General features: G+C 33.1%; 3 protein-coding genes and 1 non-coding gene across 9 annotated transcripts; 1 reads left to right on the top strand and 3 right to left on the bottom strand.

Moving 5' to 3' along the window:
• Positions 1 to 3,511: 3,511 nt before the first annotated feature.
• On the top strand, positions 3,512 to 4,111 carry LOC140991809 (uncharacterized). The gene has a single exon (XM_073461977.1). It carries the CDS (start codon positions 3,512 to 3,514, stop codon positions 4,109 to 4,111), a length of 600 nt encoding a protein of 199 aa, XP_073318078.1.
• Positions 4,112 to 10,775: 6,664 nt separating this feature from the next.
• On the bottom strand, positions 10,776 to 10,848 carry TRNAK-CUU (transfer RNA lysine (anticodon CUU)). Its single transcript has one exon. It is a non-coding gene; the product is annotated as a tRNA-Lys (tRNA).
• Positions 10,849 to 11,284: 436 nt separating this feature from the next.
• On the bottom strand, positions 11,285 to 14,669 carry LOC140991927 (protein SAWADEE HOMEODOMAIN HOMOLOG 1-like). 6 transcript variants are annotated; one of them, XM_073462098.1, is made up of 9 exons: positions 14,477 to 14,668; positions 13,500 to 13,585; positions 13,276 to 13,321; positions 13,093 to 13,192; positions 12,719 to 12,849; positions 12,450 to 12,501; positions 11,818 to 11,961; positions 11,602 to 11,721; positions 11,285 to 11,460 (listed from the first exon to the last, which is right to left on the bottom strand). In XM_073462098.1, the coding sequence occupies exons 5-9, from the start codon at positions 12,751 to 12,753 to the stop codon at positions 11,374 to 11,376; spliced, it is 438 nt and encodes a 145-aa protein (XP_073318199.1). In that variant the 5' UTR covers positions 12,754 to 12,849; positions 13,093 to 13,192; positions 13,276 to 13,321; positions 13,500 to 13,585; positions 14,477 to 14,668; the 3' UTR covers positions 11,285 to 11,373. The 6 variants fall into 6 exon arrangements, with proteins under 6 accessions (XP_073318199.1, XP_073318200.1, XP_073318201.1 ...); XM_073462099.1 differs by lacking the exon at positions 13,500 to 13,585; XM_073462100.1 differs by lacking the exon at positions 13,500 to 13,585 and having other exon boundaries at positions 12,719 to 12,799; positions 13,093 to 13,321; positions 14,477 to 14,669.
• A 379-nt stretch (positions 14,670 to 15,048) lies between these two features.
• Positions 15,049 to 21,065, bottom strand: LOC140991382 (uncharacterized). The gene is made up of 13 exons (XM_073461307.1): positions 20,673 to 21,065; positions 19,418 to 20,353; positions 18,972 to 19,072; positions 18,723 to 18,837; positions 18,396 to 18,473; positions 18,160 to 18,252; positions 17,779 to 17,862; positions 17,215 to 17,313; positions 16,394 to 16,456; positions 15,928 to 15,958; positions 15,763 to 15,809; positions 15,566 to 15,624; positions 15,049 to 15,494 (listed from the first exon to the last, which is right to left on the bottom strand). Exons 1-13 carry the CDS (start codon positions 20,718 to 20,720, stop codon positions 15,272 to 15,274), a joined length of 1,977 nt encoding a protein of 658 aa, XP_073317408.1. The 5' UTR covers positions 20,721 to 21,065; the 3' UTR covers positions 15,049 to 15,271.
• Between the last annotated feature and the right edge of the window lie 295 nt (positions 21,066 to 21,360).

The raw sequence follows: 21,360 nt of genomic DNA, 5'->3' as shown, positions 1-21,360 counted from the left end.
GTGTGCAAACTTCAGAAGAGCTTGTATGGTCTCAAACAAGCAAGACAGTGGTACAAGAAGTTTGATGGTGTAATGAATAATGATGGTTTTCTGAGGTATCAGGCTGATCACTGTTGTTATGTGAAGCTTGATGGTTATTATATCATACTACTGATATATGTAGATGATATGTTGATAGCAGGAGCTTGTCTGGAGCAGATTGATAAACTCGAGAAAGAGTTATCAAAGGAATTTGCTTTGAAGGATTTGGGTGCTGCAAAGCAAATCCTTGGAATGGGGATCCTTAGAGATCAGGTGAATGAAGTCTTGAAGCTTGAGAAGATTCCTGGAAGCAAGAATCCAGCTGATATGCTCACGAAGGCTGCTATCATTGAAAAACTGAAGTTGTGTTTGACTTCAGTTGGTCTCCTAGACTAACAAAGGAGGTATGAGCTGCTGCACTGATGGTGTGAAGACATGATTGAAATCAAGTCTTCAAGTGGGAGAATTGTTAGGTAAGATTTTATTTAATGTGGTGGGACCCACATTAAATAAAATAATAATAAAATCTTTTCCCACATCGATTGTTTTTAAAAATTGGACGAGGGAATTAGTTATAAATAGAGCTCAATTCCTTCAGTTATTGTATCCCAAAATCAAAAGCTTTTTAGCTTTGATAAATAGAGAGTGCATAGAAAAAAAAAGTGTATTTTTTTCTTGAGTGCGGGAATTCTCTTGTGTGAGTTAGAGAAATTATTTTCTCGGTATACTCGGGTTGGGAGTGTGAGAAATATTGAGTGTATTGGTGTATACACTTGTTGTAATATTTCTTCCAGTTATAAAAGTTGCAGTGCTCCGTGGACGTAGCCTATATTGGGTGAACCACGTAAATCTTTGTGTTCTTGTTGGTTATTTTATTCCGCAATTTTTGGGTACTATTATCATCGTGGTTGGCATCGCTTCGGGGTGTAATTCCCCAACAGAACCGTGATGCTTGAGCTGTTGCGCGGTTTAAAAGATTTGAGTTGCACCATTACCACCAGCTATAACTTTTGGTAAAGCGACAAACACTCGGTCCTACACTATATCTCAAGTTTGATTAACGCTCGAGAAATTGAATGTATTGAACCCGGGTCTGAGTGATGCAAAAGTTAACCAATTCTTGTTTGATCAAACTGTTGGAAATGCAACCAAAGTCCTTCGTTGAAAATAAATGAAGAAGATCATGAGTTAATAAGGTGGAAAAATATCTTCATTGATACGAGACAATATTTTAGGGTATTATACGATTTAAAGGCCATTAAAAATAAATACTGATGATGAAATTCGTTGGAAATGTATGTATCCATCTCATGTAATTAGAGGGCAAGTAGGGAAACTATCGACATTCAAGTAAATACTTTTAAATTTTACAACAAAAAATCGAAATTTCTACATATTAAGAGTTGTCTCTATTTTCTTGAAAGTGAAGCGTACTTGGAATAATGATTGAGGGCTTCGAGATATTTGAGAAAAAAGAGAGTAAATTTACATTAATTTGTGGCATGTGAAATGAGAAACCTACATGGTTAAGTAAACCCTTTTTTGGAGGAATGGCATGAGAATTTTGACAATCATGCATTCCACCGGCCGGCTCTAAATCAATCAAGGAAAAGTGAAATATTTAAACTATTTCTTTTAAACCAATAAAAGTTTGTGACAATAAAACGTTATTAACACAGTATTTTCTTATTAAAAAATTAATTACCTCCTTAACAATGCTTTCTAGTATCCAAAAATAATATTTAATTTGTTGTCGGAAAGAAAATTTCCGGGGAAAAAACTTTAAATTGTTCTATTTTGAGTTTTGGTTTACTAAGTATTCGAATTTTGGTTTTGGCATATAATAATTTTGATTTTTTGGTGTCGGAAAATGATCACGTGTATCTGGCTTGCACTATCCCAACAATTAGAGAAAAAAACCGTAAATTAAATGTTAGTACACAAAGACCTAAATTTGATAAGTTAATAAATTAAAACTCAAAATTAGACAAGTTAATGAACCCAATAAAATATTATCTTTTTTTTTTGTAAATAAGAAGGATATAAAATTGAAATTAATACTATAATATGATCCTCAAGAAATGAATGTTAAATATGATGCCAAAAAAAAACCAATATTATTTTTAATTAAACATCACAAATCAATATTAATTTAAATGATTTGTCTCAATATATAATTAAGATGTAACAAAAAGTAAAAGCTTTGGCATTGTGAATATACATCAAAGCTTCGTTATAAAGAAATATTGGATTCATGTATCCCACGCTATAAATGGAAAAACAGATATTTGGAAATAGAAATCGAATTGTTCAAATTCTAGATTTTCCCAATACTTAGAAACGTGCTTAGCTAGTTAGAACAATGTTAGGAATTTGACCAACTAATTTTGCCACCAACTTTACAAAGAGTAGGGGACGTCTTCCAATTAAAATTCAGAGACAAAATTATAACCTTTATTAAAGTAATTATGATTTTCCAATGATTTTCGTGTGAAGTTAGTCATTGTTTTAAAAATAATAAGCATTTATGGAATTTTAGAATTTAATATCCAAATTCAAATTATTTATTTATTTTTTTGGATCGGATGTGGATCAAATACAAATAGATTTCGGTTTTTTTCGTTTTTGATAACTAAATCCATTGAATCGCATTCGAGTTTCAAAATATTGAAAGCCGCTAGCTCAGTTATTTCCCTTTTAAGCATATTATAAATTAATATAAATAATTTCAAAATCTCACAAAATAGAGTTATTTTGAAGCTCAGTTCTCTGAATGTTCTTTCAAATTTACTTAAATCAATCCAAATACGGCTTAAATTCATATATATTAGCTATCCGACACAAAGGGGAAACGGCCTTTAATTTCTTCTTAAAATTGAAATTATGATGGACTCTTGCTAGATAAAATAGAAAAAATATTTATAACTTGTGAAAGGATATTTTAAGGGAAAATAAAGGGAAAACTGCATTTTTAGTTTTATATTTAACTATTTGCGATTTTGGTACTTTATATTATCAAATTTCAGTGTTTATATGATATTGTACACATCACCATACGTTCACATCACATAAACGTCATAATGGTGTAACTTGAAAAAAAAACTAAAATTACAAAAAAAAAATATGATATTGAGTTAAGATTAACATTTAATAACATAAAATAACAAAATTGCAAAGAGATAAATATATAAAACAAAAAATGTAATTAATTTTCCCTAAAATAAATTATATATCAAATTTGGTTAAAAGTAGCTCTTATAATAATTGAGTAAAAAAATGGATATGGGTGCAACATGGAAGTTAATTAAAGCACTCTTCAACTACGTGTTTCCCCTTAGCTCCATCAACCAAGTCTCCTCCTATAAATACACGTCCTTTGCCTTCGGTTGATCAAATCAATACAAATCTTCTTTCATATTTTCTCCTATATATTCAACTCCCAAAACCCATCAAAAATATCAAAAAAGCAAGTAAAAAAGATTGGATGAAAATGGAGCAAAACATGCCGATTATAGCGAAGAAATGTTGGAAAATACTTCGAGTGGCGTATTTCATGTTAAGGAAAGGCATATCGAAGGGGAAGATACTCGCCGACCTCAACCTCATGTTGAAGCGTGGCAAGATCGCCGGGAAACTGGGAGCCATACACAATCTCATGTTCCACCACCACTCCTCCTCCGCAGCCGACTCCGACTCCAAATACACCCACCACCGCCACCTCTCCTTCCCCACCCCACTAAACGAGTACGAGTTCAGCTGCAGCAACACACCTGCCCACCCCACTTTCCACCTCCCCTTCCACCTCAACAGCAAGCGCAAACACTCCAAGGCGGCGGCGGAGGCGCCTCCGTCCCTTGACGAAGATCTAGTGGCGGAAGCTCTGGAGATATTCACAAGCGCCACGGCGTCGCCTGCTCTACCTGGGTTCGGGCCGAGCCCGATGGTGAGGCAACTTAGGGTCACAGACTCCCCATATCCGATAAGTGAGATTGAAGAAGACAATCATGTGGATGAAGCTGCCGAAGCATTCATCACCAAATTCTACAATGATTTGAAGCGGCAGAATTCAGCGGCGTATTTCGGTTCTTAATAAACCTGAGAAGATTAATATATATAATTCAGTAAATAGTACATACAACAAGTGAAAGCATGGCCATGCAGCTAAACTACTTTCACCCTCTCCAATAAAAAGTTTGAATAAATGTATTTTGTAATAGCGATGGATGAATATCTATATAAATTAGGAATCTTGATGGGTTCATTAAGTTTAGATTATATACTTTTTTTGTTGGTCTGAAATATATATAACTTTCTTGATGCATGTTTCCTTGTGTAGATCATCTGTATTTGTTTCAGAATGTAGAAATTCAATGTTCTCAAGTTTGCGTTGATCAACTATTTTTTTAACCGGACATCCAATATCAATACTGTATAGTTTATCACGTACTTCTTTGACTCTTATAGCTCTATAGGAAGCTCTTCAATGGATCAAAACTCAAAATAGAAAGAAGTTAATAACATGATACTTTTCAATTAGAGCTTGAACCTACTATAGGTATAGAAAATTTTTGTATATTATATCTAGAGGAAAGTGATTTTGGTTTTGGTATACTAATTTTGAATTTTTTCGGCTTCCAGTCTTATTTCATCGAAGTGTTGACGTGACATCGAAAAATACTGATGTGACTCAATAAAATGTTGATGTGACATCAGAAATTGTTGACTTGCCTGATATACGTCATTAATTTGATCAAAATATTCAAAAAAAACTAAAAGCTAGGCAACAAAATCAAAATTAAGCTTCCATCTAAGATATGTATGTAGGGGAGACAATTCTTTATTTTTAAATGTTTATAAAGACAATAGCATGACAAAAATTTATAATAATGAACTATTTAATTTTTTTTTTATATGACCCAAAATTTTTCAGTTTCTCTTTTACTTAAGTATTATCCATAGCTCATTCAATTTAAATACACATATTATCTGATTCTTTTATTCTAATCTACTTAAATTATTTAAATAAATTTGAACTTTGTATGATTGGTAGAGGTATTTAGACGAAGTGAATGAATATGTCACAAAATTTTTATTCTTCTGATCTTAAGAAATCTCAACTAATGTTAGCATCCAAGATTAAATTTCAATCTTCTCAATGCAGCAGAAAACTTGAATAATTAGTGCAAAAAAAAGTCCAACTGAACTCAGTGAATCAAATATTCTCAATATCAATAGACTGAATTCAGTGAGCATCTATGAAATGAAAGTTCAACTGAAACAAGATATTGGTTATGGAAGTTCGTATGTCAAATCCTTATATGTTTCTTCTTCTTTTTTTGTTTTCGGAAAAATTCACTACAAGACTTTGACTTGACAATATTTGTAAACACCCACTTTAATAAGACTTACTCACTCTTTATTGAAATTCCTACCACACTTTCAACTCTAGACAATAAGTCTCAAAACCAAAACATATTTTTTAATATCGTTGTGCAAAGACCATCACTCAAATATTCGATCAAGCTCATTTCTATATTGTGTGAATAGTTTGTGTAATGATTTAATCCATTACAATGCAATTATCTAAAATGTAACCTCATATAAGGCGATAACTCTCAATCAAATGATATATCTTTTAGAACTCTAATTCATACTTCAATCCTTCATGTATGGTATCCAAGAATGATATGAATATTAAAAACAAGAATATGGCCGTTTGAAAATGTTCTATACGATTTCTGACATTAAAAAAGTCATATTCGCATTGCTGACCATTTTCTGATATGGAGATGATTTTTGTGTTGACCATCCTGGTTTGACCTACTAATTTGGCCTACTAGTTCTGCTGATGTCTGCTAAGATGAATCAAACGAAAGTATATTGAAACGGGTGGAGGTCTGCTATACTGAATTTTTTGTTGTGCTGAATTTTCAAGTTATGCCGAATTCGAGTTTAAGTGTCTCAAAATTTCTAGCTTCTTATTTACCAACTACATACGTGATTAAATATCTAGAAACATAATAATAAGTTTTGTTATCATCAACATCAAGATTGTTAACATTTTCGCAACGCAATGAACTTTATGATAAAAGAATATATTTAAAAATAAAATAATTATGTACATGCTATGTGTGTAAATTAGCTTGCCTAAAAGGTCAAAACACGTTTCAAGTAGTCTGATCCATCAGGATCACAAATTTAAGACTGATATTAATAACATAAAAGTAATATATATGTCATTGTAGATCGAAGAACATTTGTTTTATTTTTATTGAATAAAATGTGCATTTTACATTGTATTAAATGATATGTGATTTAATTTCTATATTTAAGTTATCCTAACGTATTTGTANAAAAAAAAAAAAAAAAAAAAAAAAAAAAAAAAACCTTTAACATATTGCGGCCTATATTAGGTACATATCGCCCATATATACACCATAAAATTGTGGGCCGTTGGCTCTCAGGTGGTTGTGATTTCTTGTGGACTACAATTTTTTTAGGTAATTTGTTAGGTGAAATTGTGGAAAATTAAGAAAACCATGGATATTTGTCATCTTTAGAACTTGTCTTCGTACTTTATTTGAAACCATTTTCTTAAATTTTCCAACTTGGTTGCATTAATTATTATTGTCTTTTGAAAGTGTAGTTTAATTTGGACCCTCTGGGTGTCCGAGTTTAGACGATATCAGGAAAATGATTACAAGTAGCGAGTAGGTTGGATATAGTTCGTCCATTGTGTTTTTAAATTTTTTTTTTACGACCTGATTTACAAACTATTTCGTTTAATATATAAATCTCACGACAATCCCAAGTATTAATTTAGACTTCATCATTAAGGGAAACATGAAATTCATTTATTTTTTTGTGTCATTTTCGTTCAATCAATGTCTTATTTTTCTTTTTCGAATTCGATATTGTCATTTGTAACCATCAAAGTACATATAAAGGCACTTTTAACATCTCATTAATCTACGCAATATCGGTTTTGGGAGCAATAATTAGTCATATTGGAAGAAATTTAATATTTGGACGACTCAAAAATAGTCAAATTGGGTGAAGTCGAATTTCAAGAAATACATTTCATCAAATCGTTGTACGTAATGTAGAGAGTAGATATCTTATGAGACGGTCTCACAAATCTTTTTATTTGTGAGACGGGTCAACACTACAGATATTCACAATAAAAAGTAATACTTTTTCATAGATGACTCAAATAAAATATCTGTCTCACAAAATACGACTCGTGAGACCGTCTCACACAAATTTTTGCCTAATGTAGAAGCATGACTAGAAACTAAAACATGGTGTGTTTTAGATGCATCAAATCTTATTCAAGACGAAGATTTGAAATATGAATTAATGCAGTTTACAAAATATCTTAATAATTAAAAGATAATATTAAGACCTACCCGTGCTTGAATTATTGCATCCACAGTTCTAGAATCGATCGAGAAGCTTTTTAGTGGCAACTATAAGTGGGAGTGTAGGGCCAATCTTTATTTTTCCAAAGCTTTGGTTCTTAATTCATGCCAAGATTAATTTTCTCCAGGGGATGTATGTCCAAACTCCTAATTAAGATACGAGTGATAACTCTTCTCAATTAAACTTCAGATTTGATATTTTCTTTTTAAATTTGTAAGTTTTTTTTTTGTCAAAATATTTAAGGTTCTCTCTCAATCTAAATCTTGTATCATCGTGTGAATCCAACCGGATATGCGTATTATATATAATAATAATAATAATAATAATAATAATAATAATAATAATAATAATAATAATAATAATAATGTTTGAGGTCTTCTGAACCAATTTGGTATAGTATGTCACAAAAAAAGTAGTTATGTTTTATTTGAATAAGTCTATTGTGAAACGACCTCATGAGTCTATAACCACAGACAGACTTGATTCATAACTATAATAAAAATTAATATTATAATATAAAAAATAATATTTTTTCGTAATTTGGATCGGGTCGGAGATTTGTCTCACATAATTGATCCACAGACCGTTTCACATTAGTTTTTCTGATTTTATTTTACACGAAAATTTCATCACATGGACTTATAGTAATTTTAACATATTATACTAGTTATTTTCTTCTTCTTTTTTTTTTTCTCTCGATTAACTCCTACGTACATATTTGATAAACCATTTTTATTATTTATCAATTTTAAATAGAGAAAATCATAACTAAACTAATTATTTTAAAGTCTTTGTTTTATAAAAAAAAATCATAAAACAATCAATTATTTGCTATACATATAATCAACAAGTGCCACTGTTGCTAGTTTTTTGTTTTTGTTTTTGTTTTAATATAGGTGATATATAAACTCAGCTTATCTCGTCTGGTCATCGATTGATTATAGTTTGAAAATGCCAATCATATATCCTACATTAATTGATTGATCTCCATCCTTATAAAATTCTATATTTTATTACAAAAATATTATATATTCATACGACAAAGATATGATAAAACTTATTGTTCAATATAAATATCTCATTAAGATCCGATTAAAAAAAATCTCAAACCAATTAGACAAAAACACAGATATACTTTGACAATTACCTTCCAAACATGAATCACACCACAAGCGTAGATAGTCTAGTTAGTACCCACTTTTTATAATATATAGTGGGTAATATATATAACACATTCGAACTCTTGATATATTATTTTATAGAAACAAATTAGACAAAAACTTGTGTGAGACGATCTCACGGGTCATTTTTTGTGACACATATCTCTTATTTGGGTCATTCATGAAAAAGTATTGCTTTTTAAGCTAAGGGTATTACTTTTTATTGTGAATATCGGTATGGTTGACCCGTCTCACAGATAAAGATTCGTGAGACCGTCTCACAAGAGACCTACTCAACAAATTAAACTTCGATTATAAATAAAGTTTTGTTTACTAAACTCTATCCTTTAATTATTAGGGAAACTGTTTTTTTAGTCTTATACATCTAATTTTACCTCTTTACGATTTTAATTTTTTATTTTCTCAAATTTCAGTTTTAGTCACGTATCATTCATTTTTTTTAAACAATTTTATTCATTTTTTATTTAGAGTGTTGATGTGGAACTGCACATGTTAGCGTCACATTTTTATCATATCGGAAAAATGACTAAAAGTTATGAATTAAGACTGGAATTTGATAACATAGATGACGTAAATGACAAAGAGCGTATCTCATTAGTTTTAAGATTTATTTGTCTTTGATATTGACACAAAAGAGACGATAAACCGATGTCTCGCAGTTGTGCCAAACAAAACGTAGAAGTTATGGGTATTTTCCAAATACGTAAATAGCACGTTATGGCTTGACAACAAATAAACTTTGTTCATCAATTAGGGTTTCATCGTAAGATGTGAAATTGAACTCCAAAAACAAAAAAGTAAAATCAAGAAAGCGACTCCACAAGAAATACGTACGGGTCATGTAGTGGAGGGCTCAATTATGGAAATAAAGTTATCCACTTTTATTAACTTTGAGACATGAAACTATTCAAAAACGTACTCCTAATTAAAAATAAGATCGAAGCCGATTAATTTTAAATAGGGGGAAAAAACTTGAAAAGAATTTATTAAGCAATCTCTATCATCGTCATGGACCAGTGTTCTAAGTAACGGTCGAGACGATCGTCTAGACACCGCCTAGGCGATAGGCGGTCTTGGACCGCCCCGCTTACGTACAAGCCGGTTGTTTTAGGCAGCCTAATTCATACGACAGTGGGCAGGTGATCGAGGGTAGTGGGCAGGAGGTCGAGGTGGGTGGAGACGGTGAGCAGACGGGTCAGGTGAGGCAATCAACATTTTTAAGTTGTAGTCAATAAATTTTAAAAAATTAGTCAAAGTTAATTAATTTTAAAACTCAAAACCCTATTTGTTTAAATCACACCACACTCACTTTCTTTTTTTAAACTTTTGGTTCTCACTCCTCAGTATCGACTACTAAGTTCACCATACAAACTGTCTTCTGCTGCCGCCTGCCACCATCAGCGAAGCTTTAGGTAGATTTTGTGATTTCAAAAATCAAATTTGTTATTCCTATTATTATTGATTTATTGTTAAAGATTATTGGTGGAAAAAGATAAACAATCGGAGTTGTAATTTTAGCCAAAATCTAATAACATTGTTTGCGAATATGGGGTGTTGTATGATAAAGAGAAAAGTGATTGGATCACATACAAGTTATGTAAGATGCTTATTGAAGGAAGAGTTTATTGGATGAAACATAATATTACTGTCTTGTTGACGATGACAAGAAGCCCAAAATGACATTTTTTATTGAGTGCTTTTAAACAACCCGAAGAAGACATTAAAAAATCTTTCAAAAAAGAGGAAAACGTCATCCCTATTTTGAAGATTACTGATGGAAGTTTAAGAATAGACTTGATAGTTCTTTACATTAGACTGTTTACTTGATAGTCCTTTGTATGATTATACATGATTATATATATAAAAAAATTACTTAAAAAAATTCAACCGTCTAGACAGTCGAGACAGTAGGCAGTCACCGACCACACCACCGCCGCCGTCCCCCATTTACAACATTGCCATGGACCTATAAATGTTATCAACTTTTTTTGGATAATTTAAACATTTCGATATCTTTTGGTGTCCACAAGCCAAAAAAATTATTATTATATATATATATATATGAAATGAATGGCCTAAGCCCAGCAGCAGCCCTTTGGGCTTTTTTGATTGAGCCCAAGATCGAATCAGAGTTGCAGCAAAAGATTAATTCGCCCACCGTGGGGCTCGAACCCACGACCACAAGGTTAAGAGCCTTGCGCTCTACCAACTGAGCTAGACGGGCTTCCTGTAATTCGATTTAAATTGTTTTTATAAATAACAAAACATTATTCACGATCAAATCTCACCGTGTATTCTCGAAATATTTGTATGATCGGATAAATATAATTTTATCGAGTAAAAAAAATCTCATCATGCACGTGTTTATATTTATACACCGTAAATAATCGAAAGATTCAAAAACCTTAAGCAAAAACTTGTGTGAGACGGATAGTATTTTGTGAGACAGATCCCTTATTTGAGTCATCCATGAAAAAAATATTACTTTTTATGCTAAGAGTATTATATTTTTATTATAAATATCGATAGGGTTGATCCGTCTCACATAAGAGACCTACTCAAAACCTTAAATCCAGTTAGTTTTAAGTTTTACTTTTTTAACACCACCAATACTATAGTGTGGAGTTTGGCTGATCCCTACGATTAAGTTGACATATCCATAACAACAATTTTTCAACATATAATAATAATCGTTATTTTTTTTAATTGTTACATAACATTTCCATGCTGTGAAACCTTATTTCTATCCTCAAATAAAAATCACCACACTGGAGAAACTCGATGCCTTGCTTCCCTTTGATGGCCTGCGACACAAATTATTGCATCCAACCTTCTCCTGTACTCAAAAAAAGGCATAGATAAATTGACACCAAATTGCAAAAAAATCTTCATACTGACAAATTCAGGTTTTCAACATTCCTTAAAAGAAATTTACACTAAAAATATCCATACTCGAAATGAAATAAAGATTTAATACCTCAACGTTGTCATAGTCGTAACGAACTTTAAAGACGCACGTGCAACAGCTCTCGTCATGTAATTCCCTTTCGATTCCCATTATATGAGCATCGACATAAAGTGCATGATATTCGTTTACCTGAGAATCGACATTAAAAGGTCGTAGATTTAGAATAAATAAATAAATAAAAGCCTGTTTCAAGGCATGACTGGTAGGGTAATAGAAGAGCAGTACCCTGTAGCAGAGAACTTGATCTCCGGCATTAACAGTGTCGCATTCCGTAGGAACTAAAGGAATCGAGCGCTCCCGTATTGCCCTGTCAGCGCTCACCCATTCGTCTTCCTCTCTGTCAAAACCCGCAAATCTTACACGAACCATCTGTCGTATCCGACAGGGAATACTTAGAATAGCTTTACCAGCAAGTTATACCAACTATCTTGTTACAGGAATGGGACGCAAGAAAATTACATGGACGAAAAAGTAGTAACTAAATAATGAAATCAGAAAAAAGTAGTTATCACTACAAAAAAACGGAGGTAATTCCGACGGCTTTTGGAAAACCGTTCCTAAAATTAGTGGCAATTTTTCAAAAACCGTCGCAGTTCTTAAAACCGTCGCTACTAGCCATGGTTTCTTAAAACCATTGCTACTAACCACGGTTTTTATTTTCCGTTGCTAAACTAGCGACGGTTTAAAAACGGTTTTAAGAACCATTGCCAATTATAGCAACAGTTTAACATAACCGTTGCTATTAGCGACAGTTTTCAAATACCGTTGCAGACTTTGCTACGGTTTTGAAGATCCTTTGCTATATTTAGGGAAAATGAACTGGGAAACAACACAAAAGAACATTAAAAGAATCTTACAAGCTCCCCCGAGTTAAGAACTCTGAAATTGAGGAAATACGCAACATCAAACCTAAGAAACGGGGAAAAGATGCTGTGTCAAGTTGCCACTAATAATGTACCAAAGTCACAAATAACCAAAATTTGTGTCTCACAATGTTTTAACGATGTTGATTGCTTAAAGGAAGATTAAAAGATCAAAGGAGGATTAAGCAGTGTCGGAAATATTAGACTCCAACAACTACTATACAGAATAATGATAGGCAAAATTTAATCACTTGGATACTCACCAAGCATAATCCTTCGCAGATCTAGCTTCAAACATCAAGTTTGGTACTCCACAGCTGCTTCGCCGATAGAAATAGTTGATGCTGGGAAGAAATTGCAGAAGCTATTAGCCCAAGTAATCACACGTGGACTCCTGACAAAGCACGACACCGACATTAATTAACATGCATCTGTTATATTAGTAGAACACTTAAAATGACAAAAAAAAAAAAACAATACAGTTAAAAATACTTGATTGTGTTATGGATCTTACTTCTTTAGCTAATACTTTACCTTATATATCTTCTAGCTTTGGATGTAATCCTATAAAATGACTTTTTTTTCCATTTCTAAAATTATAAATCAAATATTTTACAGCGAAGAAGGCAAGCTTTACCACTTCTTTTAGCTGGTGAAGTTAAAGTTTCTTCCGGATAAAAGGATGGGATGGCTTTGGCAGCCAAAGCACTCTGTTTATCTTGAAACCAACTTTGCACCTGAAAAAATAATACAAACAGGCTGAGTAAACACGATTAGATGTTCTAACAACAAAAATGATATAAAAGTTTAGAACAAACACTTGCTCCCATTTTACTGGAAATTTTTCTGAACGGTGAACTGAATGACTGCATAAAACAAACAGTACCAAAATTTAGTGCAAGTTTGCAAGTTCCTTAATATTGTTAGGACGAACTAGAGCGCAAGATAAACTTCTAAAACAAAAGAACTAACTAAAATTGTCCAGGGTATACAGTGTAAATAATCCAGCATAAAATAAGACATCGGCGGAAGAATAAAGGAAACCTAAATTTGGTGGCTAGCTTTTGGCAGAAATTTTGACAGAGAAAATCATCTCTCATTTCTTTAAATAGGTTCCCCATTTCAATGAGCTATTTCAAGAAAATAAAAAGCCACCATCATTGTGAAACTTCAGCACCAAGAAACAAATATTCGACGTGTGGCAGGCCATTGTTTTAAGGGGAGGGTGTGGAAGGAGGAGAGAAGTCAGGAACCACCATTCTCAAATAAAAACAATCAAATTTTTGTGTAATTACATATGTCGATTAAAGTATCGGATCAACAACTTATCGATTTTCCCCTATCATTGTGAAATATTCGGATTCAGGCATATAAAAAGATTGCAGGATATTTAATCCGCAACAATGCATATCCCGAAAAACCAGATAATCATAAACAATAAAAACACATCAAAAATATTTCATACAGGCAACTAGGCATTGAAGTAGTTTGATAGCATTTCACAGCAATCAAAAACTATCACCTAAAGTAGCATCAAAACTATAACACAGTAAGAGATTAAAACTGAAAAATCACCAATAATTTATCCCCACCAAAACCGAGAAAAGATCGAATCTTTAATGGTAAACAGATAAGAACTCCTACAAAAAGTTTGCTCCAGAATCAGCAAATTGATAGATTTCTTGTTTTATATACCATCAAATGAGATATCAAATTTGCACCTTACAAGAATCCTTTTTTCTCCCAAAGCCCAAATAATTGCAGGCCGAAAAACAATTCACAAACTCTTCATACATGCAATCAGTCATTGATGCAGATTCTTAATATTTCAGAGAACAGGAAAATTAACCAAAAAAATTAAAGAAACAGGAAAATCAATAAATGGTTTGCAGCCACTGAAGGACTGTAACGATGAAATATTTCAGACTAGCAAATGAAAACTAACCAAAAAAACTTGGAAATTAAAGTAAAAAAACTCCACCATTTGAGATCAGAGGGAAAAAAACTCAAACTGAAGATACCTCATATAATGTAAACTCAAATTCATCATCTTCCATATCCATTAACTCAAATTCATCATTTACCACCAACTCTCCTTCTTTACACAGAGGGAATGGGATTTCTCTGTTTTTTTTTCCTGGTTTTTCTCGTCTTTTGGAGGTTTTGGGAGAAGAACGAGTGTTGAGTCTGGTTCTCTGCGGTGAGATCAGTGCAGTGGTGTGCAGTTTCCTAGATTTTAGAACCAAAAACGGAATAAGGTTAGTGGCACGATTGTCTCTGAAACCAAATCTTTTTAATATTTTTCATTTCTTTTGTGAATTTAGGAAACAAATGGTTAAAATAAAAGCACATATTTTATAAAAAGGCAAATCTTGAAATATATTTACCATAAATGACTATAATCTGGAATTCAATTTTTTTATAATTATTCAATGTTTCTATTTCACACTGGGAACTTGCCGTCTTAAATTAAATTAATTATATATTTCTAGTATAATTTTGTTTGAAGAAATAGAAATTTAATATTTGCTATCTAAGTTCATACGACGACATTCGACATTCTTTAACTAAGAACATAGCAAACAGAGAGAAAGAGACCAACGAAGTAATTTACATTTAATTTCGGTTATATTTAGTATTAAAAAAAAGATGAAAATATTTCTCGAATTGCAGCATTAATACAAATGAGAACATAATTTCTCATAATCTTGAACAAACTATACAAAAATAAAGTTATTATTGGGTCAAATACCATCTATAATCTAGCACAAGCAGAACACAACTAGGCTCCACTCCAGTTTCATGAATCTTGACTTCTATGCTTCAGCCGCATTCACCTCCGCGTTGCCAGAAGCTGTGATCGGAGACAAGTCTTGTATTTCTTCAGGTCCCGATTCATGCTTTGCAGCAGCTTGCAACACCCTGCTTTGGACGTCGGATGATGAAGGTGATGTAGGGAGCCCATTACGGTTAGTTTCTAATTTGCCAGCAACCCAAGAAATGGCCTGACCTCCAAGTCTGACTGGAGTGAGTAGAAACCTGCCGAGATATGGCAGCATTATAATGTTATTTCATGACTCGATTGATGTGTAATGTAGTAAAGCTTTTACCTCACGTCCTTCTTAATATCTTCGGCGTCCTGGTAAGAACCAATTCTCCCGAGTATAGTCTGGCCATTAAAAAATGAGAGCAGTAGAATTATCAGCTAACGCACATCCAAGGACTGTCATTTACCTTATTTTGATTCTTGAATATAGAGAATGCTAGAAGATTTCTTATTAAAATTATATTTTATGAGACTAATCACCTGGCCAAGACCAATAACAGCAATGAATTGTAGAGTCTTTTCCCATTCTGCAGAAATATTATTTTTGTTTAGTTGGAAGTAGAAAAATCTCTTCATCTATGTTATCAATAGAATACAAATTCGTAAAAATATGTTTCAGCATAAGAACTAAAAAGAAAATATTACCAACTAATGAATAAGCTGCAGCAGCAAAGACCTGTCCACGGACACAATTCACAAAAATCAGTTGCATTGGCAAATAGAAGTTCAAACTCAAAAATTCACTTCAACTTCTGTTCAAGCGAGAGTTTCCGACATTAAACTATCTTAGTAAACTGGAGTTTCATAGCTAAATAAATACAGCAGCAGTTCATTTTCTTTTGTGCTCCAATGGTGGTTTTGTATGTTAATCTACACACTCAAAAAAAGGTACAACGAGTTGCATGAATGAATGCATGTAAATATTGAGAGAAATATGTGAAAGTTTGAAAGGGCATGGACATTTACCATATTTTCAAAGGTAACTTATCTAGTTTATTCATCTCAATCCAATTAGAGCAACTCAAAAATACATGAAAGAAGAAGAACGGGAACAGAAAGTAGGTAGAAAGTAAGGAATCAGAAACACAGTAATGATAGAGTGGATCCTCACAATTCCATATCCAATAAGTTTCAATGGAGTTGGATTTATTTCCTCCAAGATTGCTTCAGCTTCCTGATGAGACCACGATATTGTGTTAGTTTTTAAATAGACACTAGGAAGATAAAAAAAAATACATCATGAATAGCAACTTCAGATGCTAAAAACCATAAAATACAAAAACAAATGGAAAATTTTGTATTTCTTATAGTTTATAGAACCATAACTCATTAGTTCACCATATTTTCAAGCCAGGATTAAAGATTCCTTCAAATTCCCATGATTGATAGCTCGTTGGAAAATTAAGAGTTGTTTGCTTTAACAGCACTATCTAACTTATGTACAAACTCATGTTGCCCAAATTTTCTTTTGGAATGTCAGCACATCATTCCTCAATTATTTCTTAAAACATGCTCGTATCGGTTCATGATAAGACAGGTGTTTGTCCATTAGTTAGGAAGTTTAAGAATAAAAGGTTCATCAACTATTTCCCGGATGCAACCAAATGCACAAGACAGAAAGGCCCAAGGACTAACTGATTGATCATCACATTCGAACAAAATATTTCTAGGACTAGCCCCAAATAAGACAATGATGCAGGTTGATAAAGACAAATGGACCATCAATACAAGTACCTATACGAGACCATACTTATTTAAGGTGCATGGAACAATAACATCTTGGATTTGTACTATGTGAACCTTTTTTTTAGGCATCAAATCTATTTTGTATTTGAGAACTTCAATTACTACATGCATGAAAATAGCGAATTTTCATAGAATCTCTGCTGCAAAAGGAACGAGCAAAACCAAAATTTAATAAGTGGCATGAACCTCATTGATAATGGTAAGCGCGGTCTCAGATTTTAGCTCTTTCACACGGAGACCCTCATTCACCCAAGAGCGAAAGCCACCTTGGACAAGATATGGTTTCTGTCACAAGGAATACAAATTAAAAAATGTCATTTTTTTTTAACTAAAATCAAGTTTAAAATATTTTTGTAATTTTTTGAGGAAATATCAGGTGACAGATCAATTTGATCGTGTACAATATCCAAAGCACAGAAGCTTCAATATTCCCTACGCCTAAATGTTTTTAAGCAAACAAAAATCAACTTTCTTAGCATTGCTAAAATACAAGACCTTTAGCTCGAAGATATAAGCATAGATTTTCTTTATAGCACAATTCTACCATGGATATATCATAGGCATGTCATTATTTTAGCAGACAATCTGCCAAGCTAGAAAAGTTTATTAGCTTTTAAAAAGACACTATTTATTTTTTTTGAAAGACATATCATAAACAGCTTGAACAATAATTTTGGAGATACGATAAGCTCCATTCCACTCATGCTAGGAGAAGCGGGACTGGCATAAATGGAAATGGCATTTACTTACCATGATTCCAAGCTTCCTCAGTGATCTCGCAACACCCTTGGAGCGCGTTCCATCAGCATCCATAACCAAAACCTTTGACCTGTCCTATAGAATGAAATTCATTTCAGAGATCAGATTTTAAAATTTATAGCTGACGCATACATGGAATGATCGATGAATATACAACTTTGCTACTCACGTTAGGTGTTCGCTTTGACACTTAAATAACCAACTACAATAATGTCACCAACAAATATTTGATCTAGATTGAACAGCCATCCCCATTTTTATAATACTGACCATCCTCACACTCCAGTGAAAGAAAAGTAAATTTCCAGAACCGATTATAGAAGCTTCACCATGAACATGGAAGGGACCAAATAGTTAAAAGGTGTTTCATACTTCAACAATTTTAAGGTTCCGAATGACAACAGCAAGCAACGAGTCTTCAATGTCTCTGCCTCCCTTGAGCAACTTTTTCACAGAGTCATCAACCTGCAAAATGGTATAAACAAATAAAAAGGTGAGATAGATGGTTCTTACAGCGCATACTTTTGTCGTCAACCTATATTTTAAGTCAACTCTTCATAAGGTAATGTGAACAAATATTAAATGTCTTTTATGAAAAGATTAACAACCTCAGGTATGGTTAGACAGGAATATCGATACCGCAATGTCCGTCGAAAATCAGGAATGCCATCTCTTTCCTTCAAATGCTACGCGCTCATAAGAATGCAACCAGAAATAGTTAATGAAAATTATTGTGCCAATCAGAATAGTTCAGCATTCAGTAAACAAAAAGATATACTTTGGCATAGAACAAAGAACTTGCAAAATAACAACCTACTATAAAAAAACAAACTATTTAAAAAAATCAACAAAATGAAGGCAAAACATGAAATATCATGATTACAGCACAATATCATTTCACAACATAAAAGCTGGAAAAGTTTACAATCTCTTGCCTCGGGCCGAATGTCAACAAGCACCGCATTTTCATTTCCTTGTAAGAGCTCCAATGTTGACTTTGGAGATAAATCTCCAGCATATCCACCATAAATAAATACCCTGTAAGAACCCCTGCACAAATCTGATGACAAATGTAATTTCCATTGATTAAATGAGAGACATAACAAGACTACCCTAGTAGCCCAGGAAGACATGAACAAGCGTAAAATTAAAAAGAAAAATAGTTAAAAAGAAGAAATTCATACCATAGAGTGGTTGAAAATGCAAGGAAAAAAACAAGTGGGACAAGAGGATCATTGGGGTCCAGACCAAGGCTTTTTTCAAACCCTTCCACAGCAACATAAACCTTCACAACACGACGTGGGAGTGGCATAAGTAAATATTAGGAATCTATTACATTAACTGATGCCTAAAATAGTTCCATTTTATTTCTACATCAATCAAGAACTAGAAGAATCTGTAAATCAAAACTTTTAAATGCTATTGACAAATATTAAAAATTAATTTATTTAGAAGATAAGTTTTTACATTCAAGGTTGTTAACTCAACAACACCAGATGCCTATTCAAATGATTTCTCATCATTAACATCATTAACATAGAGACATAACAGAATAGCGTATAATCAAATCATCAAATATAAACCATTTTATAAATCTTTAAACATAGAAAGTGAGAAATTCCAAACATACCTGTTGAAAAGCAGTCCCAACAGGCCCGAGTATTTTAGTAACAGTGTTTTCGGAAAAACGAATTGTCTCTTTAAATTCTGGAGGAAGAAATTCCTTAACAGAATTATAAGCATACCCAGCATTTTTGCCCCCCTGTATTAGAGAATCCTCAATTATAACAACAGCCTTCCTCACCACATCAAGTGTGCCAAGCCCTGCTCTACCCGATGCTTCCTTCAGATCACTAGTGACACCAGTAAACTTGTTACTAATTGATTCTCCAGATTTATTAAAAAAAGAAGTGATGCCCTTGATGACATCGTCGACTGCTTCGGCAGAGTTTGTAAGAGTTTTGTTCACAGATGAAGTGATGGTATCGATTGAATTTTTCAAAATGTTTTCTCCACTTTTAATTGTATCGGAAAATGATTCCTTCATTTCAGAGACACTCGCATCCAGGTCAGAGAACGAATTTACATCACCGTTTAGAGAATCAGGTGATGGAGAGGGATCACTTGAAATACCATAGAAAGGTGTAGTCAATTCAGGATCAGCATAGCTCGGTATGTCAACAGTATTGTCGATTGTTTCACTAGTCAATTCCATGAGCTGATCACCTTCGGCAGAGCCACTGGAGCTCTCTACAAATATCATATTGTTTGGTCCTAAAAGGTGTGATTCGTCAACCAGTCCAACTTGATAATTGTCATGTTTCAAATATTTTGTGCTTCCTAACCCAATCTGATTTGCCGACCTATTAATCACGTCCATGGAGCTGCATTGTTCGCTGTTCACAGAATAGTTAGAGTAAAAGCACGAAGCAGACCGTCTCTTGAAGGATTCCAATGGAGAAGCTCCGTCAAGAACTACATTGAAGAAATTCCGGGCAATTTTGTCCACATGGTTGCAGTTGACATCGAACAGGGAAAATGATTTCAGTCCCCCGTGGATAGCAATCTGCACGATTAATTTCATAACGTGTAACAAACTCTTGTCGTATCACAACTGTCCTATCACCAAATATTCGATGACACAGGGATGTATTATGTTATAAGGCTTCTAAGCCCTATACTTTTATAAACAAATCAATTTTCATACTAAATTAAGAGATAAACCAGTAAAATCTTAGTAGTTCACAGCTACAATCAAAGAGAATAATTCCCAAGAAAACAAATATCCAAATGAAACAAAGAAAAACTAAGATGCTACACAACATCAACTATTTGGGAACCAAGAAATTAAAACCCAAAAATTTGCAGAACTTATACAATCTAACCTGCGTATGACAGGAGCTGTTGGTGGTGGTTGAGCAAACAGGTAACATTTTTTAACTGGAACAATCAAATCCAACGCCTGTAAATTTCCTAACCTCTCATTTTCAGTCCAAGGAACTCTCAAAAATAAAATTTTCGAGCCAACAGTCACAGGAAGCTACGGAGTTTGATCGAAACTAAGCTAAATAACAGCAGCTTATGAAGGTTTTAGCCTGCTGACCTAAATCTGGTAATGGGTTCTGACAGATACTGGCCTGCTCAGTGTTGGCACAGAAGGCCTGCTGAAATAGGAAATTTTACCCGTCTTGAAAGAATGAATTTTGTGGTCTGCTGTCTGTTTCGTTTGTCTGATTATGACAATTATCCAATCAATTGACAAGAAATCACGTATGAGAGGTGGAAAGTACAGTGTAGCTTGTTTGGGTTGGTTTGCTACATCTTTTGGGCCATTAACAACCTCTTGTTTCTCTGTCGTGGGGACATTTTTTGATCCGGATTAAAATTGTTTTTTTCTACGTACCATTTATAATTTTTTCTGATTTTTTTAGGTTGATATCAGATGACTTTCTGTTTTGTTAGTGATTAAATATGTGTTTATTGTTTACATTTTCAAGAAGCTATCAAGATCTTCAAGTGACATCAATTATTTATAGTTTTCAGTTTCAAAATATATTTGAATCTTCAAATAAT

Source organism: Primulina huaijiensis, chromosome 13 (assembly GCF_012295235.1).
Source record: "Primulina huaijiensis isolate GDHJ02 chromosome 13, ASM1229523v2, whole genome shotgun sequence".
In the NCBI taxonomy this organism is placed as follows: domain Eukaryota; kingdom Viridiplantae; phylum Streptophyta; class Magnoliopsida; order Lamiales; family Gesneriaceae; genus Primulina; species Primulina huaijiensis.
Note: the sequence above shows the minus strand (reverse complement) of the source record. Positions and strands in the feature narration are given on the sequence as shown.